Source organism: Bemisia tabaci, chromosome 1, assembly GCF_918797505.1.
Source record: "Bemisia tabaci chromosome 1, PGI_BMITA_v3".
Lineage (NCBI taxonomy): Eukaryota > Metazoa > Arthropoda > Insecta > Hemiptera > Aleyrodidae > Bemisia > Bemisia tabaci.
In genome coordinates, this window is record NC_092793.1 from 53,658,993 (window position 1) to 53,683,253 (window position 24,261).

The window sequence follows — 24,261 nt, forward strand, 5'->3', positions numbered from 1 at the left end:
ATAGAAATGAGTTTCACGAGAAAGAACCAAATCTTGCCGAGTAAATACATATACAAAAAAGGCTTTGAAGTCATTTTCTTCAATAATACCCTATCTATGTAAACAATGCATTTCAAGAAGAATGAACTTGCGGATTAAATATCTTATCGGCTTCGTTTATTTTTAGGTTTATTTTTATTTCATGGCGCGAAAAAGCAAGATACTTGTCAAACTCAAAATCGTCCAAAATTCTTATTTTTCATGCGACTTGTTTCCTTTCTGTTAGTTTAACCATAGGATTCAATCTCAGTCATTTTATCAAATTCTATAAAATAGAATTATTATACTGATTCTTCGATTGAGACGAGTTACTCGTTTACTTTCCCAATCAATATTCCACTTCCGAGATAGGTAGGTACTACTTAGGATTTTATCCTCTTGAAATATTTCATTCCTCTCTTTCATAACGGATCATAAAGCTTCAAAATAAGCATCAATTTTTCTTTCGTCATACGCCATCAACTGATCTTACTCAGATTACCAATTAAAATCACTTCATAGACTTTCAGAGTCTAAGGAAAGACATATTCCTCATTCTCTATCCCATTCAAAGTTCCAAGATTATGAATAGAAAGTAAAATTGGCATATGATCTTTATGGAACAATATCTGAAAGAAAAATTGAAGGCAAATGAATACATGTCGTGTCTTAAAAGTACGTTCACACCTAGGATATTTTCACCTCACAGTATCTGCTCCAGGTACTTTTTATGGTGAATAATTGATGCAACCTCATTCATCATCTTGTAAAAATTAATTAATTAATTGAAGAACTGAATCCTTTATACAATTAAAAGAAAAAAACTGGAGATCAAGAGTAATAGTTATTCCAGACCATAAATATGCATTTGGGTTTTTAGATCACAGCTACAGGATATATATGTATGCTCCATTATTTTAAGAAGAAAGCCTATTTCGATTATGATTTTCTTTTTTCGATTTAAAGGGATTCAATTGTAAATGAGTTCCTTATTCTTTTTCTAAAGCAATAGAATTGCCTCACATTTTTTTTAAGAAGCTAGTCCCCGATGTGAACGTGCTTGTAGGGCACTTTACGTCTATGATGTTAATAATGTTCTCATTCTTCTTCTTCTTAGAGTACCTATCCTGAAATGAAAAAAACGCTTACCTAAAGAGATATTTTCTAGATTATACGGTGCGACAATTACTCTTACCACCAAAAACTTAACATACTGCATACTCTCACCACAGCTATTTAAATACGCGGTACATGAATCGATAACACAAAGAACTTTACAGAAACTGTCAATTTTGACAATTCATAAAAAGACAGTGCGACAGGTTTGACGATAGGAGAACACTATCAAAACTGAAGACTTACATTTCTGGCTACAGAGACGAGACATTATTGATCAGCAATGTCGAACTAGAAATAGAAAATAAACCTTAACTTGAGTAGAATCGTGCTGATAAAGCTTTATATGTGTTTATTTAATCGTAATTACTTAGTAATTGTCTATGTTACACAGCTTAATAACCTGTTTCATGTTATGCTTCCAACTACTTGATGCCATCCGAAGAAACTAAGCTTATAGAGCGTACATGTTCCCATTTCCTGGATAAAAATGAATTGCTTATCCGCTAGTAGCAAAATACTAGTTCTAAAAAAAATTATTATCAATGTCACCAGCGAATTCAGATGGGCTCAGAGTCATGACACAATTTGTTCAAGTCCATACGTACCTAATGATTATGAAATAAATTACTGACTAATGAATAAGTCAGTGGCGTGGCGTGCTTTGCGATGTATCGATAGATTTGTCATTTAAATCTATGGAAAAAGATCGATTATCAATGATAATCGATTCTTTACTACAGCTTCAAATGGAGAAATATCGATAATCGAACCTTCGCGCCACGCCACTGGTATGGGTACAGCGATGACCGACCGTTTAACTTATAACTAGCTACCTATCTATCTAACTAAATAAGTAAGTAGCTAACTAACTAACTAAATAAATAGCTAACGTATACGCAACTAAATTGATTCGAAAAGCTTTCAGTGTAATTCTACGCGAAATATATTGACTGAATAATTATATGAATAACTGACCACTGAATAATTGTATAATTTTACTTACGTTTGATTTGATCGCAATTTAAGATCAAGTACTGGAAAGCTTTTAGAATCAATCTGTAACTTACGACAATCGTTAAACTATATATAGTGCATTAATTACATGTTTACTTCTTAGTGTATTTAGTGCTTCTCTAATTATTGTTTTCGGTCGGTTTTTTCCAATCAACAAGTACATTTGAGTGAGACGCATGGAATATTGCCATTGCGAATATTGTCTCCTTCTCAATTGATTTCATCGCCTGTTGATTAGAAAGAATAGACTAAATGTCAATGTTCACCTACTTGTCATCGTCTGCTTTCTGTGACGTCTAACGCTTCTTTATACATGTGCGTAGTACAACGGTTTCGAACAATTGTGTATCAACTTCACCAACGAGAAGTTGCAACAGTTCTTTAACCATCACATGTTTGTACTCGAGCAAGAAGAGTACAAGAAAGAGGGTATTGTTTGGGCTTTCATTGATTTCGGAATGGATCTTCTAGCTTGTATCGATCTTATTGAAAAGGTACACAATCATGGATTATCGGCAAGCCAGATTTTTGCACCCCCTCTGTGAATGCCTCCAAAGTCTTGGTATGGGAGTCTTACTGAAAAACTCCGTGAAAAAAATGAAACTCAGCCCGGGGACCGAATGGAACCGGTATTCAGACACACAAATTATAAAGCCCCTTGCCACGATCTATTAATACAAATTATTCACAATTCTCTAGAGTTGCCTACCAGAATCATTACAGGCCAAAACACATTGATATCAGGTTTTCAAATCAAATCTTCCATCTTCTCAATTCAATATTTTGATGAAGTGTTATTCCAAAATAAAAGAAAACATTCAAATTCTTTTTAACTAATCAACTTTATCAATGGGTAAATGATTAGAATTGAAAATAATTCATTCCGAATGTTTTGGATTTTTTAAGTTATTTTAATTGTATAAATCCCAACAAATTTTTTTCATCGATCAAAACCAACTTTGTGTCTCTTTTTTCGCTACCGTAAAGTCCAACAGGTAACGAAAGACAGAATCATCTATTCGGTCCCACCTGAGGTGGAAACAGGGCAATTTCTGTGTACCCGTCATACGTGTGCGTAGTTTTTAGCTTTTTGTGTCGTATTGCTTGGGTTGAAAATTTTTGTGTCGTCTGCTTAAATTCCTTTGCGACGTCATTCTTTGTTGACCCCGCTCCATTGTTTGCGATATGCATGTATGTGATGTCCTCAGCACGAATCTCGGACACCTTGAAATTCACCCCTCTTGAACGTAGGTACACCTATACACCTGCACACCTGCACACTTTCCCTCTCACCAACACCCTCACGTAACACCGGATACCTACCGGAGGATACCGGATACTACTCCAGAATACTGAGACCACCAAATTTTTAGTGTAACCTTTGATTTTATAATTCATTTGTTTTTTTGTATGGATGCTTGCTCAAATCTCCAAATTCTTGTTTAAACTTGTTTATAGAAAACTGAAAAAACTTGATATATTTCTACAGTTACTTTTCAAATTCTTAGTGGAGCTTTGCTGATAAAATGTTTTTCTCTCATTTTTATTTCGCCACCCTTAATCCTACAAATACAATTAGCTTTACACCACTTTATTGGGATAGCATACAACTCTCTTTATACCTAGCTTTGAGACGTGAGGTTTTTAGTTTGAACGTTTAAAGTAGTCTCATAAGCGCACAAACTTTAAACTTGAGACATGAAGAAACTTTAGTGTTTGTTTTTCAAGATTAATCTACGTTAAATTCAGATTTACTTTGTGACTTATCGTGGTGTTTTGATTCTTTAATAACTCTAGTGAATTGTTTTACTTGATTCCCCTTCACTCGCGCCGGAGACTTTCTCTCCGAGCGTGATAAAAGGCTTTAAACAGTCTTTAAGAGGCAATTTAAGACGATTGTTGGAGATTGAGCAAGCATCATTTGACAATGAGCATTGCATTTTCGACTGTTTTGTAATTCGAGCACGTTTACAGTACAACGGATTTGAACAACTTTGTATTAACTTCACCAACGAAAAATTGCAACAATTCTTTAACCATCATATGTTCGTTTTGGAACAAGAAGAGTACACCAGAGAAGGAATCGAATGGGCTTTTATTGATTTTGGAATGGACTTAGCCGCGTGTATTGAGTTAATCGAAAAGGTGTCTTTTTCATATATTTTCATTCAAAGCGTATCATCGCTGATATAATAGCGTGTTCCTCTGTTTTACTTCTTCACTATACAGCCACTGAAAGACATCAGGCTGCATTTTGTGTTCACATTTTATCCTCCTATCATTCATGTGTTCTAATTCTTTTTTCTTTCCACTCCCCACTGTCATTGGTTCAATCTCAAGTAAAGCATGTCGATTTACACCCGTCTTGTTTCCAAGTTTGTTGTTTGTTGATAGGGAGATATTCATAAAAAAATTTCTCCACCAGAAGAAAAATTATGTTTATAATTAAATAAAAATTCACTTCTTAGTATAAATGCAATACTACTTGAACGGAAATTAAACATTTATAGTTAGTGTCTCATTAAGCGCCAATCGAGTAACGTAAATGCCCGACATTCAATACGGCTCCATGGATTTCCGTATTGCATATTGCAAATACAAGAAATGAAGGCGCTCTAATTCTCCTTTCCTCGCGCTCTCAACGCATCATCTTAACTGCAACCACATATTAATTTGGGGTGCCATTCCCATAAGGAGCAACAAACTATAAAACTAGATAGTTGTATGTAGAGGATGAATCTCTTGATTTGCCAAATTCAAGACGACACAGCCGCACGAAGTGTAATTTTTGACATGTTTTCGGTGAGCTTGGACGAATGTCGGTGACTTTTTGACCCAACACCACAAAAAGTGGCCACAGTTTGGAATAACTCGATTTTTTTGTTGGAATGCTATTTCGGAAACAGTCCAACGGTTTTGAGCAGTTGTGCATCAACTTCACCAACGAAAAACTGCAACAGTTCTTTAACCACCACATGTTCGTTCTCGAACAAGAGGAATACAAACGGGAGGGCATTGAGTGGACTTTCATTGATTTTGGAATGGATTTGCAAACGTGTATTGATTTAATTGAGAAGGTAGTTCAGTCTTCCTGCTAGATGCACGGCATTTCCGCAGGCTGCATCTAATCATCTTCGAGAGTGGTTTGAGGCAGAAACCCGTGTCACACTATCAAAATACTCCATGAAAATTTCAAGTGGTGTGATTGGTCCAAGCCATCGAATAAGCCAATCACAACACCTTAGAAGGCTAGCTTTGATAGTGTGACACAGGCTAGAGACCTTAACAAGTTACCTTGCACGTCCTCGTCCTTAATGAGGAATTGGAAGGTATGATTACAAAAGAAAAAAAGAAGAAGAAAAACTCATTTACAAAAAACCGATGTTTGAGAAAATCGTGTGAATTTCTCTTTCTGACAAAATATATTGTGCGAAAAATTGAGGGGGACTTGTTTTTAATTATTGCTTATTTTCTTTAAAAAAAAAAAAAAAAAAAAAAATTTAGGAATTCGCTTACACGAATTTGGAAGTCCCGCCTGACTGATTTCAGTAAATCACTTCAAAAATACAAATTTAGCGTTTAACATCGGTGAAAATAATACAATACATAAAAAATCGTTACCTCATATTAAAACAACTTTTCTCCAAAAAAAATTATTAAACGTTTTCGTCTCCATGATATTTTGAGAAGAAATGTTGATGATGACGATGAATCAATATCTTAAGTGAAAGAGAGTGATTTAAAGTCATATTTTCCTAAAAATTTGCGGAAACTTTTGACAAAAGACCATGATATTTTGATGACCGCCTTATTAGAAAACATTTTTTTTCTCGGGGTGAGACTATATTTTTTTAAATATTATTTTTAACAATATCCTTCAAAGTAAAGACACGATTTAGACTCAAATTTTCCTCAGTAGAAAACAAAGGTTTGCCTTTCTTTTCGGTAAATTTACAGGGCAAAAGGTTAAAAGAAACGTCTGCCTCAAACCACAGGTCCGAGGATAAGCGTTCACAAAATTTAATGCAACGAAAATAATTAAGTCGTAACAAATTCACAAATATCACTAAACATGCACTGCTCATTACCTCATACTTCACTGTTTTAATTTACTTATTATTATTTTTCTGTTTCATTGATTGATTTTTCTCTTCTAATGTATTCACAACCACACATTGTATTGACGATGGCGTGAAATAAACTGCGCATTCCTGAATTTCGAGTATTCGTATTTATGATAAGTTTAGGTTTGCTTGTATTTGAGGAGGTTTATAGATATTGCTTGGATTTTATTATCACTATCAAAGAGAAAATTAAATAATATACTGTAAAAAATTACATAAAAAATAAGCAGCCTTGAAAATCTTTTGAAACGTTGATTGAAATTTGACTTGTCATGAATAGGAATACTTACTAACTCACTTATTGAAATAAATACTTCCTTTAATCCAGAATGAAATGACAAATTGAGACTCGTGGTCATTGAAAAGTGTAAAGAAAAAAAATGTAAAAAAAGGAAATTGTACACGACCAGGAGTATTGTTAATTATTTTGAAATGCGATCCTTTTTCTACAATTTATGCCTGATAATTTGTGTGTATTTGTTTTAACACTCGTGAATCTTTCCTCCCCTCTCCTTAATGACCCTTCCAAAACCGTCCTTCTGAAATCCTTACATTCCTTGGAAACCCCCGCCTCTCACCTGAATACAGATGAATAGCTTCGAACAACTTTGCATAAATTTTACCAACGAAAAACTTCAGCAATACTTCAACCATTTCATGTTTGTTCTCGAACAAGAAGAATACGAAAGAGAGGGAATTCTTTGGTCCTTCATAGATTTTGGTTTGGATCTCCAAGCTTGTATAAACTTAATAGAAAAGGTATTTTTTTCTCGTTTCGTAACCTATGCAGCTATTTGACGATTTGTAAAAAGCAAAGACGCTATTTAAATTTGTTGCCGAATGAAGTATATTTAACAAAAAGAAGATGAATATATTTGCGACTTGAGCTCCTCCCTCTAAAAATATATTTGTTTTTCCTGCGTGGTGTTCACCACATTGTTTTTACCAACAGTAGTATCAATGCGTATCTTGTACGGGTTAGACTATCGGTCGCTTGCTTGCCTACTCTTATAGTACCTTATGATACTTTTGTGGCCAAGAAATCTGCTGCACCCTTAGACACTGCAAGAATCCTCAGGGAAGTCTTCAGCTAAATAAAGTATACAGATAAAGATCTAAAATGGAAATAATTATAGTAGCCCGATGTATTTATGAAATGAATCATACAAAACAGCAGAGTCAAGGCCAGATAAAACATGTTTTAAAAATGAACACATAATTTTCTGTTTCGGACAACTGGGAAAAAGGGATGGTCAAAGTAATAATACGTACTATAAAACATGGCTATTTTTAAGAGAAGCTGTAGGTGTCTAATATAAATTGAAAATCTGTAGAATCTGTATTTATTGTAGGATTTGAAAATGAATACGTCCTCAAATACATGCGAAGAGTAGAAAATTAAACCCCGATTACATCTACCGAACTGTGCTGTGGTAGTTACTAAAGTATTCAGTTGGAAGGTCCGAACTGATTTCGGCATGATTTTGCGCTACCCCTGCATGTTTTCAGGCGTTTGCCACTCTAGACTGAAAGCTTCGATAACTGCTACTGTCGGTCCCTCCGACTGAAACTTCCTCACCAAGAGTCACGGTTTAGTAGATTTAACCATACATTTATTATTACCATCAGCCGTGCTTCACTCTTTGAGGCAGGTGGTATTCCGTTTCTCTCCAGGGTACTTTGCTTCGTATTATAATCAGATGAGAATTGCCTGCTTGGATATTTTGCTCAAGGGCTCAAGCTTGTGATATTCAAGTGCTTTGTATCGTAAGTATTATAGGCTTGATGACATCTGCTTGAGAGTATTTACCTGGTTGAAGTAGACCTTTGCTCTCCGTAGGTAATGCAACCCATCAATTCATGAACCTCACCTCCGGCAGGCTATCACACAACTCACTATGGCCGTATATTAGTTCTTGCTTGAGATTTTCCTACAATGATGAAAACATCAGTCATTTAAATTGATGGATTTCCCCTGATTTTTAACATAGTATCACACGCTCAAACAAAAATCCTCTTCAAGTCAAAACCAGAAATATAATCATATCAGAGGGTACTTTTCGTCTCATAATTAACGCGGAAAAGTCCGTATAAAAGTAGTCACGGTCGGAAAAGTATTGTATTAAAGTGTGTATGCTTCTGAATCTGAATTACATAAAGTTCAAGTTAAAAGTTCATTAACACGTTCAATAATAAGTTCAATGAATCGTTGAATTTCAAGAATGCATATAATGAGTTCCAAAATTTACTTGAGGATAAAGCTAGCTTCTTGTCGGTTCTGAAGAAACAATTTCAAGCTAACGTGGCGCCATTATACCATAAGTTAAATCCTGTCCACTCCCTTTCCAATCACCCGCACTTTTCCTCCTACCATTCTGTTTATCCATCAAACATGTTCGAGTGCTGCTTTGCATTTTGATCCGCTACTTCATTTCAATATGCTATCGCAATTTTTTTTCTTCTTTAATTTTTTTTTATTTTGGCTTTGAGATTTTTTGAATTACAACATTTCAATAATTAAAGTGTATTTTTAAGTACAGCCTCATTCAAGTTAAAATTTGCCTGGCTTCTGATATAGGCGCATGGCAAATGCAAAAAAAACCGAAATCATTTCATTTCTCAAATATTGAGGAAAGCCGCATAATTACCTACATACAAATAATAATATGGGTACATGATTTCTTTCTCAAATTGCATATTTTGCACGTCCTGTGTTATGTGAGAATACAGAGTTAGCTATTGAAATTTAACTTTTTTTGAGGCTGTATTCTTTTGTGCTTCTTTTTCACTGAAATAAAAATGTAATTTTGAAAAATGGCAGCAGCATTGAAATGAGCAATTAAACTTAAACATATAGATTTATTTCTCATACAACACAAATTGAGCAAGAACAGCGAAGTGCACAATTAAAATAAATCCTGTTTCAGAAACTGGAAAAAAGCAACTTATCTGCAATTTGTTTATTAAAGTCAATTACTCGATGGAAGATCTGTTCGTTAGTTTTGTTTTCATTTCGACATGAAGATTCATTAAAATGATGCTCAGCCGACGGTTCTAGTTCGCACCGTTTGGTCCAGAATGAAAGATTATGAAAACAAGCTTCTTGGAAAGTTTTAAATGATATGTTTCCTTTTCTTCATTTTTCTTGGAACATTTTGCAAGCGGCTAATACTTTGAACTTGAAGAGTGAACAATAGGATTAAGTTCGGCAGAGCCCTTGTAGACCAGGTGGAGTTTTTCTGGACAAACGCTCTTGACTGCAAACCGCATCAAATGCATTTTCAATATTTTTTAATGATACCCACAAGGCAAAATAATTCCAACAATATGAGAATAATTGCAAATACTTATTTCAATTAAAAGACCCACTTGGATGGTTATATTTCGTTGCACAATTTTGCATACATGTATTTAGAAAGAGGTTTGCGAATTTGCCCAGTCCCAGAGATTTGGGATCGCTGTTCGGTTGAGGTTGCATTGCATACCGTACCAGGTGTAAAGAGCGCAACATGCGTTATGTCGATATCACTCAGGGATCTTTAGAGCTTTTACCTTCAATTTCATATGAATTTATCGTGACAATTTTTGAACTCTTTCAGCCTATGGGTATCTTATCAATTCTTGAAGAAGAATCTATGTTCCCGAAAGCTACTGACAAGACCTTTGAAGACAAGTTGATGAGCGCCCACTTGGGTAAATCCGCACCTTTCCAGAAACCCAAACCACCCAAGCCAGGTTGCCCAGCCGCTCACTTTGCTATTGGCCATTATGCTGGTGTTGTAAGTATTCATTTAATTTACTCTTAGAACCATGGTGAATATTCTCTGATATTCAGTCGTTAGTAAATAATATACGCGATCACTTGTAGTTTGTTTGTCAACAACTATTCTCAGTTTACCGTGTGTGAAAACCAATGCCAATTAGTGCGGTTGGTCTGTGTTTAGGATTTGAAAGAGCACAGAGGAAGATTTCATGAACCGCCCTGCGCCGTCCGCACTGCACATGGCGCACGACCCGCGCCTTTCATAATGCTACTTCACGCTTTGCGCAATGCTTGAAGTATCCCTGTAGGTTTGTAGGCGCCAATGAGCGTTTCGAGCTGGCAGCACGCCGCGCCGCCGCAGTGTGCCATGACTTCCATATTCATAGCTGCCAAATTCAGCGTGTGATTCCGGCATCATTGGCGGCGCCTACAATGGCGCAAGATGCACTGCTCCCACTAAATGGTGCTTTTCTACCGCGGTTCCACTCTTTACGAAGAGTTCGTGCCCAGACCATATGTGTGCACAGGAAAAGTCATTGTGTTGCGGGTTACGGGGAACTTTCGAAGGAACAACTAACCCGCCTGTAGATTTTGTAACTGAAGTTTCGAATAACTCTGCTGTTTTTTTTAATTGACCTTTAATTTGCTGCTCAGGTATCATATAACATTACTGGATGGTTAGAAAAGAACAAGGACCCTCTTAACGACACTGTCGTTGATCAATGTAAGAAGGGAACCAACGCCTTGCTCAGGGAAATCTTCGCCGACCATCCAGGTCAATCTGGTGGTGGTGCCGCAGAAAAGGGTAAGCTCCAAAGTTTTTTTCCATTTTCATGATGAATGATCAAAGCCCAAAAGCTTATTTAAGTACTAAAATAACTCTAGGACAGCTTACAAAAAAGAATAATAAGAAAACTTGATAGAAAATCATGAGCCTAATAAATCGGTAGGGCCTTGTCCAACACCGACACATTCATTATTGAGTGAGCCAGTGCGTTTAAGGGTGGTTTTAAATGGAACCAACCTCAAATGAAAGAGATGACTTTCCAGGGATTGCCCTGAAAATATCTGGAAAAATTGCAACTTTAACTGCTACGGGATTTTTATCCCCAAACGAATTCTTTCTCGACTCAAGTCATTTATCCTTCTAATTTTCTAGCTCGCTCATCATTTTGTCTACTTAAATTTTAAATAAAATCTGAAATAATCAAAATTTGATTTAAACTTTCAGTAGAAGTCACGTAGGCCCTTATATTCTATCAATATGCATGTTTTTATTTATTCAAACCACTTATTTCAAAATTACAGGAAAGTCGAATAATTTAATTTTGTACGGGAAAATTATGTAATTGGTTTTAAACATGAAATCATGCAAAAGATATGTATGTAAGAAAGAAGAGAAAAAACCTCTCAAACTTAAAAAATCGACGACTATCCATTCCTTTAAACCAGAAAATGCATGGGTAGCGTTATTGATGATTAGTGAGCAGGAGGCATCAAATTTTTCAATATAGAAGTATGACTTATGAAGAATTTTTAATATGGTCTTGAGTACAATGATTGATTCTTGAAGTACCAAATAAATTCTTTTTCATGTGATTGTGGCATGCAATCCAGTAGCCATATTTTTTGTGACATAGCATGGATTCCTCATATACATTTAAATGTATCCATTTCCGTACATCCTTCATTAAAACTTGCATTAATCATTCATCTATCGCCCATTATTACCTACCGAATTGTGGTGTCAGTATAGATCCTTCCCTCTACCTCTTAATAAGTTCATTCGATACCTGACATTTCTTATCTTTTGAATTTTCAGCTATTGTAAATTATACCAAAATGAAGCATTTGTGAAACTCACGTTCTCTTGCGAACCGCTCTTTCAAACTTAATCATTAAACAGAATAATACATTTTTTAAAAAAAATACAATCAAGAGAAGATTCGAAAGTTTTTAATTCTCTGAATGCAACGTCAAAGTTCATTAAGCACATTGCAAATGAAAGAATCCAAAGTGCACTGGCTGTTGGTCAGTTTTTGAGAATGAGTATCAAGAATTTAATATGATGGGTCATTTCTTTTCTTTGAACCCTCCGGGAATGGCTGAAAATTCAAAATCCATTCTTGCCTGTTGTGAATAATTTATCGATCTGAGTTTTTTGACTACAATAGCAGGTGGAAAGAGACAAAAGGGATCCGGATTTTTGACAGTCTCTGCTTTATACAGGGTAAATACCTCTTCTTTATTGTGAAACTAGGACATTTCACAAGTTCCTACCTTCCTTCCTTCATCCTTTGACAATCACTCTCGAATACTTTTATTCTTGCGTTTTGAATTTTAAGAGAGACGAAAACATCGAGCGTCCGATTGTTTTTAAATCAGAGGTTAATATTTTGCGGGGAAGAAAAACCCAGTATATTATTAGGCTTTTTTGTGGTTTTTTTTGCGTAGCATTGATTTAAATCGGTGATATTTTTTCTTTCAAGAGCTCAAAGTATTTTCACACTTTTAAGTTACGTGAAAGGAAAATGCCTACCTATCTTGTAAATATTAATATAATAATTAATATAAAATGAATAAACAAAATTGATCCAGGTATTTGTACTCACTTCATATTAGAATAAAGGTATTCAACTTTTCGTTAATCCCATCCTTTTCAATCATTCTCCTTTAATTCCTTTTCTGTATCCATATTTCCGCCCTTTCACACTGAACTAACCCTTCCTTGGAATGATATAAGCTGTTATTTTCCTACACTCAAAGCAGGAGAAAAGGGCTACAAATTGCGCAAAATTTCTTTTTAAATCCAATGCAAGAAAGATCTTTGGAAACTTCGATATTCTTGAACTTAGAAAGTTCTCAGAAAGGAAGGTTCCCGTTAAAATTCAAAGAGATACGATTTTTTAAAAAAAGGAAAAAAATTAATTGCAATTAGGATTGAAATTTGATTAAAATTAAGGATATTCAAACTTTTGTGAAAAGTCAAATAATTCTGATTAATTATTTAATTCGATGGAAGTCATGATTGAAAAATGTAATCGCGATCACGATTAATGTTCAATTATTCGCTCAGTATCATCTCATAAGAGCAATACATTCAGAAAAAAAGATCTTTGTAATACATTAAAAATTGTGAGTTTAGAGGTCTTAAATGACCCTCCCTACAACTCAGTTGAATCTTGTAGCAGCACTGTTAGCACATTTAAATGAAACGAATAAGAATTAGTAAGAGCTTATCTACAATGTTCAGATGAAGCTCATTGACTGCTTTGAGGTCGAAAGATAACACTTATCGTAATATTTTTAAGTTGTGTGCCTAGTCTTAAGCGAACTAATGAATAAACTAGAAAATATGTTTAATTTGATACAGGTCGTGGTAAGAAGGGTGGTGGTTTTGCTACCGTATCGTCATCTTACAAGGTATTTGGCTCGAAGCTCGCCAGCATCAGTAATTTTGGTCTGCACAGTAGTTTTTTTTGTAGCCGGTCTTTTGATCCGTTGGTTCTATCTACTCTATGTCTACTGCACCCTATCAACTACGATGTTATAGTTCTTACAGTGTGTCTAATACAGTTTTTTAATTTTGATCCGTGCACCATTCAAACTTATTCCTCCCCCTTCGCATTTCTACCCTTTTCTGAAATAAACCAAAATCCGATCAGATTTCTTGTCTCATCAGTCCATTTTAAGTTGTTAGTCTTGAAAATGTTATGACTACTGTAAGAGCTATTCGAGGGAGGACACCGGTATAAAACGGCCCAGTTACCAGAACGTGACACCCATCCATGCGATGCAAATTCCTTTCAATGACGATTGGAACGCCCTATGTACTTCACTTGCTTGCTAGTTTTTAATCCCTTTCTGGTTGCCTGTAGTTGTCTATCTCCATTCTTCCACTGATCCCCGTTACAGTTGACCCGACAATCGAACAAAACCTCGTACCAGTTTGAAGCTGCGCATTTTTATATCGATACAGGCCGAATCTAGATATTTCACACTTCTCTGCAAAAATTGGGGGAAGGAAGACATTATCATTTGCAAACTGAACACTAGTCTTTTATAATTTTTATACATGATTCATTTGAAAAACGAATGAGCCCATGGCTTCAAATGAAATTGTCAAAAATGTGAGGAAAATAGAGTTTCTCTCTCTCTTGGTTATACAAAGTCATCGAATTCGAATTTTGAGGCCTTCAATCTTCTCTTCCCTTCTGAAAATTGACTGTAACTAATAGATAAATTACCACTCAAACCAAGTTTTGATCATAATCACTCGATACATTTTCCATTTAAACATTTTGCATTTCTTCGGTTCATTAACACGGGCAGTCTAATACAACCACTTCTCAAAAGAATATGCGAACTAGTGCACGACCGACCGTAGCCACAAACAAATTTTTGTTGAACTGTCTTATAACCATAAACACTTTCCGTAACTTCTCCTCACCCTTACAATAGAAGAGACCCGGTTACTATATTTTCTTCATTTTTGTAGATCTTATTTCATAATATTTCAGCCATCTCAGTTACTCCTTTGATTCTTCTCTTATAGTCTAATTTGTAGGACTTATTCAATTTTACCCAGTAGAAATACAGTCAGTAGCCACTATCCATTTTTCAGTTTCTTTAGCGATGATTAGGCAGTCTTATAGCTTATCTTCGCTTCTGTCTAAAATCAGTCTTCTAGAAGCGCTGTAGATCTTGGCTGATAATCTCAATCTCCTTTTCATTAAAAACAGTAGACAACATAAAATATTACCCCAGTAGAAGTAGTCAGTCTGGTGTCTTCTGTTACTTAACAGAATTTACATAGGTTACGTTAACATCGGTCTGAAACCAGACTGACATCCTACCACACTAGCAGTTAAGAACATCAGATCTACGTCAAACTGATTTGTTACGAGATGCCTCTGGTGTCAATCTGATTCACTTTTACCCGAGAGATTTGAGAAGCCTGGGTTATTTTAGTGGGCTTACAGTTATACTCGTTTCCGGCAGGGATAATTAAACATTGCGCCACTTATGCGCAGCCACGAACATACTGACATGGACCGAAAAGCATTTTCAATTTTAGTACTTCCAAATTGACATGCGAGTTACACCCGGTTCGTTCTAGACCTCTATGCACCCCAATTTCTTCAGACTGCATGCCCCCCTCATCAAATCTCCTTCAAATATTACTGTGCGAGCAACTGTGTTTGAAAAACAATACGAAAACCAGTTGCTCGGCTCACACCATTCATCGCCTTGTTGAACCCACTACATCTCGATTTTGCAGAGACACAATAATGATATCATCACCACCCCTAATGATAACAACTCCAGAGACTTAAAATTATAACCATCCTGCAGGAAAAACACCTCTCAATGATACTTGAGGGGCCGCACACCACATTTTTCACCACACCTGCATGTTCTCGAAGTGCACTGAACGCACCCTTCGATCGGTAGCATGCCATATTTAAAGAAGCGTGATTCTCACTTAAATTCATAGCAACATAATGAGCCAATACTTTTGAGGCTCAATATTAAGCATAGAGATTGAATTTAGAAATATTACATGGCAAAGAAATACAAAGACATTTACACTAAATGTAGGGGCAGAGATAAGTAATGCAGTATAAATATTCTCTTAATATTCTATATCCGATTACGTAAGTGTTGCGACCTAGTTACTATTTCCTTGCAACAACTCAGAAATTTTGCAGAAGTTTTATTACATTTAATTCATTGATTGATTCTTTTTCCAACACCAAATGGGGATATTGCTGTTTCCACAGGTGAATCACTCGTATTCTGTAAAAATTGATTAGAGGTTGCGAAGAAATAATACCGGTCATGCCTCTTAAGAGTTCTCGTTATATGAATCAGGTTCACTATTCCAAAATTTTACCTAAAGTTTTGATTTGTTAAAAGACTGTAGGTTTAATTTTTAGTAATGGTGTGGGAAGAGCTGCATTTACCAAAAAAATGTGTAAAAATGACATTTGCGTATACATTTAATACATTGGGCTAGTGGATAGTGGACATAAGGGTTTTAGAAAAAGCTCCAAAGAAAATTTCCAAAAATAATTTATCGGAATGCGACCACTTACCATCACTTTACCTCTTAATGAAAAATAAATGAAATCGGTAGGATAAAAAAAAGAAAATTCTTTTGATCAAATACAAACTTATAACCTTTGTTAAAAAATATTTGGAATTATGATACAAATACAGCTAAATTGTCTCCCATGTACACGTAATCAAATATACATCTAAATTCTCTGTCATAGTAAAATCAGTTTCTTTTATATTTACTTGCACAGATTTGTATAGAAATAAATTCACACACACACAGAATCAGCTGTAGAATTCTTTCGCGCAAACGCTTTAATTGGGGGAAAAAACCTACTTCAAAGGTGATTCATGGGTAATCATAGTACTAAAAGCTTCTCTGAACTCCAAATTAACCCTTTTGACCGTTTTCAGGAACAATTGAACAACCTCATGACAACCCTAAGAAGCACACAGCCTCACTTCGTCCGTTGTATCATTCCAAACGAATTGAAACAGCCTGGTAAGTGCTCATTTTTTTCTAAACGATGTGGCAGTGGCGTGGCGTGAATTGCGATGTATCGATTGTTAAGCGATTTAAACCTATCGTAAAGAATCGATTATTAAGGTGTACGCTGCGAACACCCTGTCTATCGATCCATTTCCATAGGTTTAAATGGCATAAAAATCGATATATCGTAAAGCACGCCACGCCACTGCGATGAGGAATCCGTTCGCCGAGACTAGAATAGAATTTTTCCAGAGAAGTTAAATGAATTGGTAGTTACTTAAATTACTCACTAAATAAATAGCCAATCACGAATAATAGCTTTAATCATGTCGTGCCTGCTTAAGCCGCTTTAAAAAGAAAGAACATACATGCTTGCAGTCTGAAAGACAATTACCCATCATTTTGCGAGACACTTCGCCATGAGTATAAAAAACTCTTGCAAATCTGCTTTAAAGTATTATGTAAAAGCGTTTAATATGTAATGATAATTGAGAGTAGGACCATGGGCAGAACCAGGAACTGGTCATGGAGGGGTTAGAAGGGCACCTAATTAGGGGGGTCGAGGGAGAGCAAAAGAAGGCAATTCACCAAGGGAGGTCTGTGGGACTTGCCTAGCTCAAAAGAGAAGGGGGTCCAGAGGGTAGGGCCTCCCTCGGAAAATTTTGAAAAATTAAGTAGTCAGTCTTAAGAGCAACTTTGAGCTGTTCTCACCGAAAAATAGACCCAATTGGAATTTTCAAGATAGAAGATTTGTCAAGCACTTACTTAGCAAAATGCCTCACATTTTTTAAGGGGGGCCAAGTAGATTCTGGGAAGGGGGCAGGCCTACTCTTTCCCCCTTTTCCGCCCATGAGCAAGACAAATCTACACGGGTCAGTCAAACCTGTAGAGATTTTCTGGACACCACAGCGCATTCCGGCAAGTTCCAATTCAATGTTCGTGTGAAATCGGCCACTGTGACGTCACAAAAGCTGCGGTCGAGTGAGAGATGGGCGGGGGAGTGGAATGCTAAAAGATGCGAAATGACTTACCTGTGTGGATTGGTCTCGAATGGGAGTAAACGAATGTAAATTACCTACTAATAGTTTTTCCATCAACGTCAAGGCTGTAAGTAAAGTTATGAACGAGCTAATCACAATATAGATTCGCTTTGCTTTTTGTTTTGTTTTGCTTATTCCGAGAATAATTCTTGCCCTTACGCTCAATTCCAGGTGTCATCGACTCTCACTTGGTCATGCATCAGTTGACATGTAACGGTGTACTTGAAGGTATCCGTATCTGTCGTAAAGGTTTCCCCAACAGGATGGTCTACCCTGACTTCAAATTGCGGTAAGTTGCTTCTCTGCAAGTTCTTAACCAATCGTAATAATAAAGCCATACACCAAAAGCAAACGACAGTGAAGATATTGAGAGGACACGAAAACTTATAAAGAAATCGGTTTACCTAGAAAGACGCAGTATTCACGCGAGTATAAGTTTACAGAAAAGTAGAGATGAAATTGGAAATATTCTGAAAAATTAGAATAGGTAACATAAAATATGAATAACTTGTAAAGCAAAGCTTAATATTTTAGCTTCATAGCACAGACGCAAGTATTAAACGCGTTTTTTTTTCGTATTTTACTTTGAATCTGAGGAATAAGGCTTGAAGTAAGGAAATATTGGTCTCTATTTTTCGCGTTTTACAATAATACATTATTTACGTTAATGGATTTTTGTCGGCATGAAGTATTTTTGTCTTGTACCCAAAGAAAAACTCATGAAGATATATCTATAATTTAGAAGAATAACTCCAAGATTTAGGTCGTAAAAAGTCAAAACACGACTGTACTTCCCTAGTAAATCTCCACAGAACTAACGTGGTCTGAGAATTAAATTCGGTATTTATTGCGTGACTGTGCCACTAATGACTGTCTATGTAGGTACTAACTGACAGTATTCGTCTGAAAATGACCGGAAATTTTTGATCACTATTCCCGTAGTGCGGTTGATAGTTCTTAACTGAACCTGACGCGAGGGTAAGCTAAGAGGGGTGAAACTGACAGGCATGATTCTCTGCTTCATCAAGAACATTCTAGAGCTCGATAGTAAACGAGCGAAGAATAAAATATTTAATGTACTCATTTTTTTTTATTAATGATTCGGTCACGTCTAGATACATGATTTTAGCTCCGGCTATCATGGCTGCCGAGTCGGACCCAAAGATCGCAGCCGCCAAGTGTTTGGAAGAAATCAAACTTGACCCTGAGAGCTACCGTATTGGTCACACCAAGGCACGTAACATCCCTTCGTTGAGATGAGACTTGAATAGTGTATGCCTTGCATTGTGAATCCCCTTTTTAAATTCGTCAAAGTTATTGTAGTTCCACGAGTCCTCTCTTCCGTCGTTCGCATGGTTCCGACGTCCGGCACCTCGCTCATGTACAGTTCTATTTAGACTGCATTTTGCAATTTGGAACTACAACTTCTCGCTCAGTTTAGAAACAACGTATATACCATTAGTTTCCCTACCACGTAAATGGTTTAACAGATGCGCTAGAAATTGTGCTTCCGATTTGCAAAATGTAGTCCACTTATCGTCTATTTGAAGCGTTGGAAATGCCTATTCCTCGTGAATGCCTCCCAAATTGTTGCCAAGTCCGGAGCCTTAACTTCAAAGGCGTCTGAAACCTTGAAAGAATGTATTAAACATACGTAAAAGGCATCTGCGTAGGGCCAAAGCTCGTCAAGTTTTTGTGGTGAATAAGTCTGGTTTTACGATCCATTATCACCCATTCCTCTGATTTTTGGTCATTTTATCAATCTGCTGTAAATGTTAAATAAAAATCTTCTCAAGGCGGTAAACGGAGAATATGGAGGCTAATTTGGCCTTTAAGCAGATTTCATCGAGAATTTCCTCCAGAATTTGCAAATGTATCAAAATAACGTCATTAAATGTAGGGTCGTAGATCATTTTAAAATCTCATTTTTGATTGCCTAGTGAGACGATGCACAGAAAAATGATTAGCTGGTGCATTAAATATTTACTACATTCTTTCTCGGAAACTAGTGCAGAAACCGTTCCTTAACTCCCAAAAAATCACGTCATTCCTGAAGAAGTCCTCGTTCTGAGAATGTAGCCTGTAAACTCCTCATTCCTTTCACCGCATCTAGAATAAAAAAAGGTAGCCTCTCGTTTAGAGTATATCCGTAAATAGCATTTTTGAACCTAGTTCTATGTTTTAAACGAATCGTGTATTAATAGTGTGATTCTCCAGGTTATACGTACATGTTTTCAGATGAAAAAACTACCATGGTATGATTCATGTTTAGTCTGCATGTTATACCATCCTATTTTGTACCCTCAAATTTTTTTAGAACCTTTATTCACTCCTGAAATTTTTATCGTTTTTAAAATAGTTACAAGATTTTAGCTCCTGGCCCAGCCGCCAAAGAAACCGATTTAAAGAAAATTGCGGCAGTTATCCTCGAAAGCACCGGATTGGACCCTGATCAGTACCGATTGGGTCACACTAAGGCACGTACCACCTCTTATGGTCTCACGGACCATTTCATGAGTCTGTCCTTTTGCGGCGCTGTAAAAGTCTATGCTTCAGTTTTCTTTCTGTTTCCGTTTGAAAGCTGTCAGTCGCAATTGGGCTTATTTTGTCCCCTTGAGTTGCTGAAACGTTGAAATCATGCCTTAACTTCACAATCCGACACACCCGATCGAACTTTCCCCGCCACTTTGCGGGTGTGGCAAATGGCTCTTGAAAAATATCGGAACGCCTTCAGTTGTTCGTGTATGCAACAGGGATAGCAACTGAGCTTAAATAGTTGCATTCATAACTACATTCATAACTAGTCATTCAAACTATACATGATTTCAATGTTTTACGACCTGCTTCGATGTCTTCGTAATATTTGCGTCGTAGTAGAATTGACTCGTTGTGGTAATGTCAGAGGGTGAAGAATATGCCTCTTTGTTGCGCCACTTATGCCTTCTTTTCTTCCGGTCAACGCAAAACCATTTTGATTTCTGTGATTTTACAACGCCAACATTTGACCCAGGCGTTGCTCAATTTGTTCATTTTTCTGTAGTTTCCCCGTTCCTCCCCATTTCTTTTTTTTTTCCGTCGTCTTATCTTTTTTCCACTCTGTTCCACAAAAATGTTTCCTATTTATGTGTCAACGTTCCGATGACTCAAATTTGCTAGTTTTTCTAATTAATTTGGGCATAATTTCTTCATACCATTTTCCTTACAATTTTTTACAAACTTTCGGGGGTTTTTTGCATGTTACACCAGCCGAGTTCGTGCAATTCATTTTACAGAACCTTAGAGCTTCTAAGTCTCCAAGATATGGCTCCAGTCCTAAACAAAGCTACGATTACATAATCTAGTCAAATAATAAGAGTATGGTATTTGTGCTCGGCAACAACTATGATCAATTCCAACAAAGCACATCAAGAAATTTTTGAAATAAATATCGATTTTATCAAACGCTCAGTACAAATTAGGTTAGTTTTGATGTATTCACCACATATAAGCCAAACATGTATGTCTATTAAAAATTTGGACGTGATAAAAAGCTAAAAAGTTTGGCACGAGCTCTTGACCAGCGAACGCATTGAAAAATACTATTTTGTACTTTTGCTTAAACTGTTGAAAATTTGAGAGGTTCAATCAAAATATGCCAAATACGAAATTGGAAAAGCTAGCCAAGGAACCTTGATCTCTTCATACACCCATTTTTTTGTCTCCTGTTTTTTAATGTATGTGGTAGAGTAATTGTGAATTATTTTATTATCGTATCTTTGTTGTAGAATTTTTATTTGAATATGTATGTAGTTGTAGTTGTAGTTGTGTGTCCTAATTAACCTCTCCATCCATTGCTCATTCATCAGATACAAAATCTTATACGCCAAAGGAGTAAAAGAAGGCATGACTCCTGAACAGGCAACGAAAGCCATTTTGGAAGGAACAAGTCTTGATCCAGATCAGTACAGACTGGGTAACACAAAGGTATAACAACGAAAACTGCGTATAAAAAATGAATAAATTACTCAATGCCTAACATAATAACACCAAAAAGCGAAAAAGAATCAAGTCAATGCTTCAATTAATTCATAAATATTGAGTTTTGAATCTATTTTTTTAACCATAACTCAATGCATAATTGCATAAAATCCGGCAAGTTGAGACATGAGCGTATGCAAACTCAGCTACCAAAACAAAATCCGCAGCCACTTAATAAATTAACCTCATTTCTTAAAAGTAACCAATCCGTGCTGTTGAAGTTAGAAGTATATCAGAAAGAGGCAATTATTTGAAATCTTTACTTATAGATGATCCTTCTGCCGGAAACTAACACCCATGTTTTAATGAATGATTCAAAGAGCTAGTGTTTCTGGCCAAAAGAGAAACCAGCTTAGTTCTCTTAAAAATTGTCCTAACTATTACATTCACACTCTTTTTTGACAACATAGGGTCGGTGAGAAGCTTTCACTTCCTAAAAACCAATTAAGGCACAAGGATTAATATTTCAATCCGTCTTATCTTACAGATAAGCTTCATACTACCTGCTTTTATTGGTGATGGAGATAAGAAAATTTAAAATTTTAGGACTGCCATGTTTCTGATCTTTTTACATTAAAAATGCAACGTTTTCTTAAAATTAAATTAACAAATGCAGCGCTAATTTTCCTAATTTTTTAAAAAAAAAAAAAAAAATAGGAAAAAATACTTATTCTAATCGTGGAAGAACACGAAGGAAAACAGGCATTTCATTCTTTACTGTTCCTTCTTAACTTTTTGGCCTGTGTTGTGAGATACTTTTTCGATACCCAGTTAGGGCGTGTTTCATGTTATTTTACCGATATATTTTTTCAAGAGGGTGGTTCCGAAAGTTAGTCCCACTGTATCATTTCCACGAAACTGTTAGTGATAATTGAATGTGGTAAAAAAGAGCGTGTTTACCATACTCTCAGCTTTCTGGCGAGTTAAATATTTTGAAAATTGGCCCACTGATTCGCTAAAAATAAGTCTAGTGGACCAATTTTCAATCTAATTAGCTAGTTGGATAGCTATGAGTATTTCAAATTCAAACCATCGCGTTTATTTATCATCAATAATTTTGGAGGAACAGGATGTGGAACTCACTTTTGGAACGACTCTTGTTCATCGATTTTGATACGACATTTTGAATTATAACCTAGCTCAGGTGACTCTTCCATTATCTGTCATTTATTCAATCTTTCCTTTCACTTTGTGTTGCATGTTCCGCTTATTTTTCATAATCATGAATGCTAATGTAAATGCCACGTTCTCTCACAAGTCGGGGTCCTAACAAAAGATAACGCAGATAAATAGGGGTTAAGACGGCAACGAAATATATTGAGCAATACGTCTTCCCTCACTACTCCTAAAAACCGAGACCTCAAAGCACATAAAAACAGTATTCATGATGCGATCTTGAAGTAAAAGTCTTCGCCTTGGAGTTTATTACTCCTGGAGAAGTATGTCTCGAGTTTAAAAATTATGAACTAAGCATTAATGCATCTATGTAATAACAAAAAATTCTGGTAATTCAAATAACAAAAAACCACTGAGTTAAAAAAAAAAAAAAAAAAAAAAAAAAAAAAAAAAAAAACGATTTAAAATTACTTTAATGCTTGAAAATTTGAGGAGAAGTGTTGAAGCTTCAGTCGTTGTTAAAGGTTTTTTCTTCGATCAAACTCTGTGAATGTATCTTGAGTTAGTTCCGTTATAATGAACAATAATACGTTATCACGAATATCCTCTCATTGGAATGGGAAAACATTTGAGTGAGTCTTTTAGGAACACGCACTTAACATGTTTATATGGTAACCTTGCAGGTGTTCTTCCGTGCCGGAGTGTTGGGTCAGATGGAAGAACTTCGTGACGACCGATTGGGTAAAATCATCGGATGGATGCAGGCTTACATGCGTGGTTACCTCACAAGGAAATCATTCAAGAAATTGCAAGAACAGCGGTAAGATAGTTTGGTAACCTATGAATTTTAAGCTTAGAATTTTAAATGTCAACAAACGGTGGCAAAAACAGTGCAGGACAAGAAAAACAAAACGTCAGAAAAGACGTACAGCCATTCATATTCACTGAGTTCAAAAGCTGAAACCATCTGCTTCGAGCTACTTAGGTACTTACGACATAGAATATAGTTGATAGAAACGTTTACTGGGGTAAAAATATAAGAGCGTAAACAAGGAATATAATAACGGCACAAAATGCTCCAGTTACGCAAAAGAAAATGCGGAGGAGCCCTGGTAAAAATTGGCGATAAGAGCTGCATTTCAAAATACCATAGGAATTCTTATAGCCGGCTATAGAAGGCTACAGAAAATGATATAGCTGGATGTAGAATGCGGAGAAAATCTTACGGCCGGGCTATACAAAGCGATAAAAAATTATGCAGCCGTGCTATAGCTCCTATAGCCGGGCTTTACACTTTATCGCCTGGCTGTTGCTTTTTCGCCATCGATTATAGAAGGCTATAAGAAATTTTGTGGAAGTTTGTGTGCTTTGGAAATCATTAAGTTTGATACGGAACCACCTCAATATTTACAAAACACACGTTATATTTTCCTTTAATACATATTTTTTTCATCAATTAAAACGAGAATAATCCATACAGGATGTGCAAACATTTCAAAA

General features: G+C 36.0%; 1 protein-coding gene across 50 annotated transcripts in view; it reads left to right on the forward strand.

The window, feature by feature from the left end:
* Window positions 1-24,261, forward strand: part of Mhc (myosin heavy chain) — a 106,292-nt gene that overhangs the window by 44,916 nt on the left and 37,115 nt on the right. For 9 of the 50 annotated variants that reach the window (XM_072303202.1, XM_072303241.1, XM_072303345.1 and 6 more), the window contains exons 14-21: window positions 2,475-2,645; window positions 9,875-10,054; window positions 10,693-10,843; window positions 12,213-12,268; window positions 16,513-16,600; window positions 17,800-17,917; window positions 19,988-20,105; window positions 23,445-23,581. In XM_072303202.1, the coding sequence (XP_072159303.1) occupies window positions 2,475-2,645; window positions 9,875-10,054; window positions 10,693-10,843; window positions 12,213-12,268; window positions 16,513-16,600; window positions 17,800-17,917; window positions 19,988-20,105; window positions 23,445-23,581 (1,019 nt within the window). Of the gene's footprint in view, window positions 1-2,474; window positions 2,646-4,125; window positions 4,297-5,057; window positions 5,229-9,874; window positions 10,055-10,692; window positions 10,844-12,212; window positions 12,269-13,411; window positions 13,462-16,512; window positions 16,601-17,799; window positions 17,918-18,743; window positions 18,862-19,987; window positions 20,106-21,473; window positions 21,592-23,444; window positions 23,582-24,261 lie in introns of all 50 variants that reach the window. The other 41 variants (XM_019062649.2, XM_019062653.2, XM_019062647.2 and 38 more) reach the window with 13 other exon arrangements.